This window comes from Arachis ipaensis, chromosome B04 (genome assembly GCF_000816755.2).
Source record: "Arachis ipaensis cultivar K30076 chromosome B04, Araip1.1, whole genome shotgun sequence".
Lineage (NCBI taxonomy): Eukaryota > Viridiplantae > Streptophyta > Magnoliopsida > Fabales > Fabaceae > Arachis > Arachis ipaensis.
In genome coordinates, this window is record NC_029788.2 from 133,507,180 (window position 1) to 133,510,510 (window position 3,331).

General features: G+C 38.7%; 1 protein-coding gene across 2 annotated transcripts in view; it reads left to right on the top strand.

Moving 5' to 3' along the window:
* LOC107635776 (serine/threonine-protein kinase PBS1) overlaps window positions 1–3,199 on the top strand; it is a 5,085-nt gene extending 1,886 nt beyond the window's left edge. The window contains exons 3-5 of one of the 2 annotated variants that reach the window (XM_021122301.1): window positions 322–511; window positions 1,735–2,150; window positions 2,240–3,199. In XM_021122301.1, the coding sequence (XP_020977960.1) occupies window positions 322–511; window positions 1,735–2,150; window positions 2,240–2,719 (1,086 nt within the window). In that variant the 3' untranslated portion in view covers window positions 2,720–3,199. The remainder of the gene's footprint in view (window positions 1–321; window positions 512–1,734; window positions 2,151–2,239) is intronic. The other variant, XM_016339345.2, reaches the window with a different exon arrangement.

Genomic DNA, 3,331 nt, shown 5'->3' on the forward strand with positions numbered 1-3,331 from the left:
ATGGTTGTTATGATTCTTTTGATGAATTTAATTCCAAACTAGCATCCAAATGATTTGTGTGTGTTTAAATCTGATCTAGTTATTTCAGTGAGCTGCAAAAACCTGTGTGTGTGTGTGGCATATTTTAGGATTTGACTGTGCTAGATGCCTGAGAAGATAATAAAGAAACACTGTGCACACACAATTTGCAATTTTTAGTTTCACCAACCTGCTTTGCATGCGTTTTCCTGTAACTTCTACAGCACAAAATGGTTTTAGAATAAAAGCACTTGAGGCCCCCATTAGTGATTGTTGAGTCCTAACGTTTGTTTACATTAACAGATTGTTGCTGTTAAACAGTTAGACAGAAATGGTCTTCAGGGTAATCGGGAATTCCTTGTCGAAGTTCTAATGCTTAGTCTTCTACATCACCCTAACCTTGTGAATCTCATCGGATACTGTGCGGATGGTGAACAGCGCCTCCTTGTTTATGAATTTATGCCATTGGGATCATTGGAAGACCACCTTCATGGTAGGATACTATGGTTACTCTCTCCTTATTCTCAACTTTGAATTTCTTTCTTATAGGTTAATCTTTCTCATATATGTGGAAGTCCGAAATTATTATTCTCCATTTTACATTTCCTAATTCCTTAACACCAGAACACTGGTCAACGTGTTTTAAACAAAATGCAGTCTCAATGGTACTTTTGTAGCCTTAAGCCTTACGCAGATTGCATGCAAGGAAGGACTATTAGAACTCATTATGTATGCTTGTTTAGCATTTTTGTGGTAGATGCAGAGGAACATAATTCAATGGTTAAAAGGAAATAGCTGTCTCATGTAGAATAGCTCTTCTTGCAGAGTTGGCTAAGTTCTTGCAGGCCTACTTTTGTTCTCTATTTTGCATGTTGCCATTCTTTTCTTACTCTCTGCTTAAAGGTTATAAAACAAAATTCGCTTCTGTTGATTTTAACTCTTCAGTGGCCTTCAGTTTTGACCTTATTACAGTGACAACTGACAACCAATGTTTGTTGTGCTGGTATGAGAACACCAACACTCATTATATTACATGCTTTTGAACTTTTTGTTCTTTTTTCCCTCTCATGAATATGGTTATATCTGTTAACAGTGTTTCTAGTTGCTGCTTGGGATTTCAACAAACTGGATTCCATAAGGATTCAGCTTCCTCGATAAAATCATTATCATCTGTGATTGGGATGATTTGTTGTGGTTTCTCATTTTAATGTGCTCTTTTCAATGTGGTGATTAGCTACAAAATGAAGTTAAAATATATTGCTTTTTTGAACTAGCCAGTTTTATATATTTCCTATTTTGTTGTTCTCTTGTTCTCTATTGTTCAACCGGTATATCACGTTGAGGTAGGATGATCAGGCTGGCTTTCAGGTTCAAGCCAGAATGCCCAATGCATGGCTCAGAAATCTGTGGACATTCAAAACCATGAGATAAGGTGTTTTCATATTGAAAAATGAGATTAAGCTCATTAATTGAAAATCCTTCCAATGTTCCAACTTTTCAAGAAGGCTTCCATATAATAAGTAACTTGATAGGTTTGGCTGGTGGTAGAGTTCATTCTTTTCTACCTGGTTGCATATTTTTCTGTCTTCTGAATTCTGATTACTGAGGAGTGTGTTTGAATTTTGAGAAGAGTGAGAACAAACGCCATGTTTAATGCAGCAAAATTACTTCCTTCTTAAGCTTAATGCAATTGACATAATAACAGTTAATGTTTAGTTCTCGTGATTGACTTTCATGCAGATCTTCCCCCTGATAAAGAACCATTGGATTGGAACACTAGGATGAAAATAGCTGCAGGGGCTGCAAAAGGACTGGAATACCTGCATGACAAGGCAAATCCTCCAGTTATTTATAGAGACTTCAAGTCATCTAATATATTACTCGACGAAGGATACCACCCCAAGCTTTCTGACTTCGGTCTTGCAAAGCTAGGTCCTGTGGGTGACAAGTCACACGTTTCTACACGTGTGATGGGAACTTATGGTTACTGTGCTCCTGAGTATGCTATGACTGGACAACTGACTGTCAAGTCCGACGTATACAGTTTTGGAGTGGTGTTCTTAGAGCTGATTACAGGCCGGAAAGCAATTGACAGCACCCAACCACATGGAGAACAAAACCTTGTCACATGGGTTGTCCTTAATTCTTCTCTTGACTCCTAATTTTTAGTTTGCAAAGGATATACTCTGAGAGGTAATGGTGATTTTGTATGTTTGAGCAGGCACGTCCACTGTTCAATGACCGCAGGAAGTTTTCAAAGCTGGCTGATCCAAGGCTGCAGGGGAGGTTTCCTATGCGGGGCCTTTACCAGGCTCTAGCTGTGGCATCCATGTGCATCCAAGAATCCGCTGCCACGCGTCCTCTGATTGGGGATGTGGTGACTGCCCTCTCCTATTTGGCCAACCAGGCATATGACCCCAACAATACTGGGCATGGTTATAGGGGCTCTGGTGATGACAAAAGGAACAGAGATGATAAAGGTGCAAGATTATTGAAAAATGATGAAGCTGGAGGATCTGGACACAGATGGGACTTGGAAGGATCTGAGAAAGATGAGTCTCCCAGAGAAACTGCAAGGATGTTGAACAGAGATCTTGACAGAGAACGTGCTGTGGCTGAAGCAAAAATGTGGGGAGAGAACTGGAGAGAAAAAAGAAGACAGAGTTTGGAACCAGGAAGTTTTGATGCTACTAATGTGTAGTGTCCTATGAGCAAATCCCAGCACCAACGTCATTTACAAGATGGGTTTGTGGCTATGGAAGGTGGATATCCATTTGAGGAGCTCATCTTTCTTTGAGCTGATCTAAACAAATCTGAGTAGCCATTTCGGTAGAAGGATGGGCTCTAATTAGTTTACAATCAGTCAGTCTAGCTGCCATTTCTTGCCATGGCTGCAGCAGCATAAAGGAACCTTGTTACAAAATGTTCTCAACTGAACCTTTTTCGCAACTGCCATCCCTTTTGTTTCTTTTTTGCTTACCTCCCTGAACTCAAGCATAGTGGATACTTGTACATTATCTGCTATTATGAGTCATTCTCAGAATCGTTGGAGCAAAATCATCCTCAGATAAAAATGCTTCTTCCAGCCTTCCCCCCCTTCCTTTTCACATTGAAGAAACATAGAATGGAATCTTTATAGTATGTCTATCGTAATTTCAGGATTTATAATATCAGATTGTTAGAAATTGCTGAGAGATAATGAATATAATTTATAAATTTATACTTTAATAAAATTAAAAAGATATTTTAAATTTTTTTTTTAGTGAATTTTATTATAAGAAAATTTTTGAGTGGGTTAGTTCGGAGATGAATT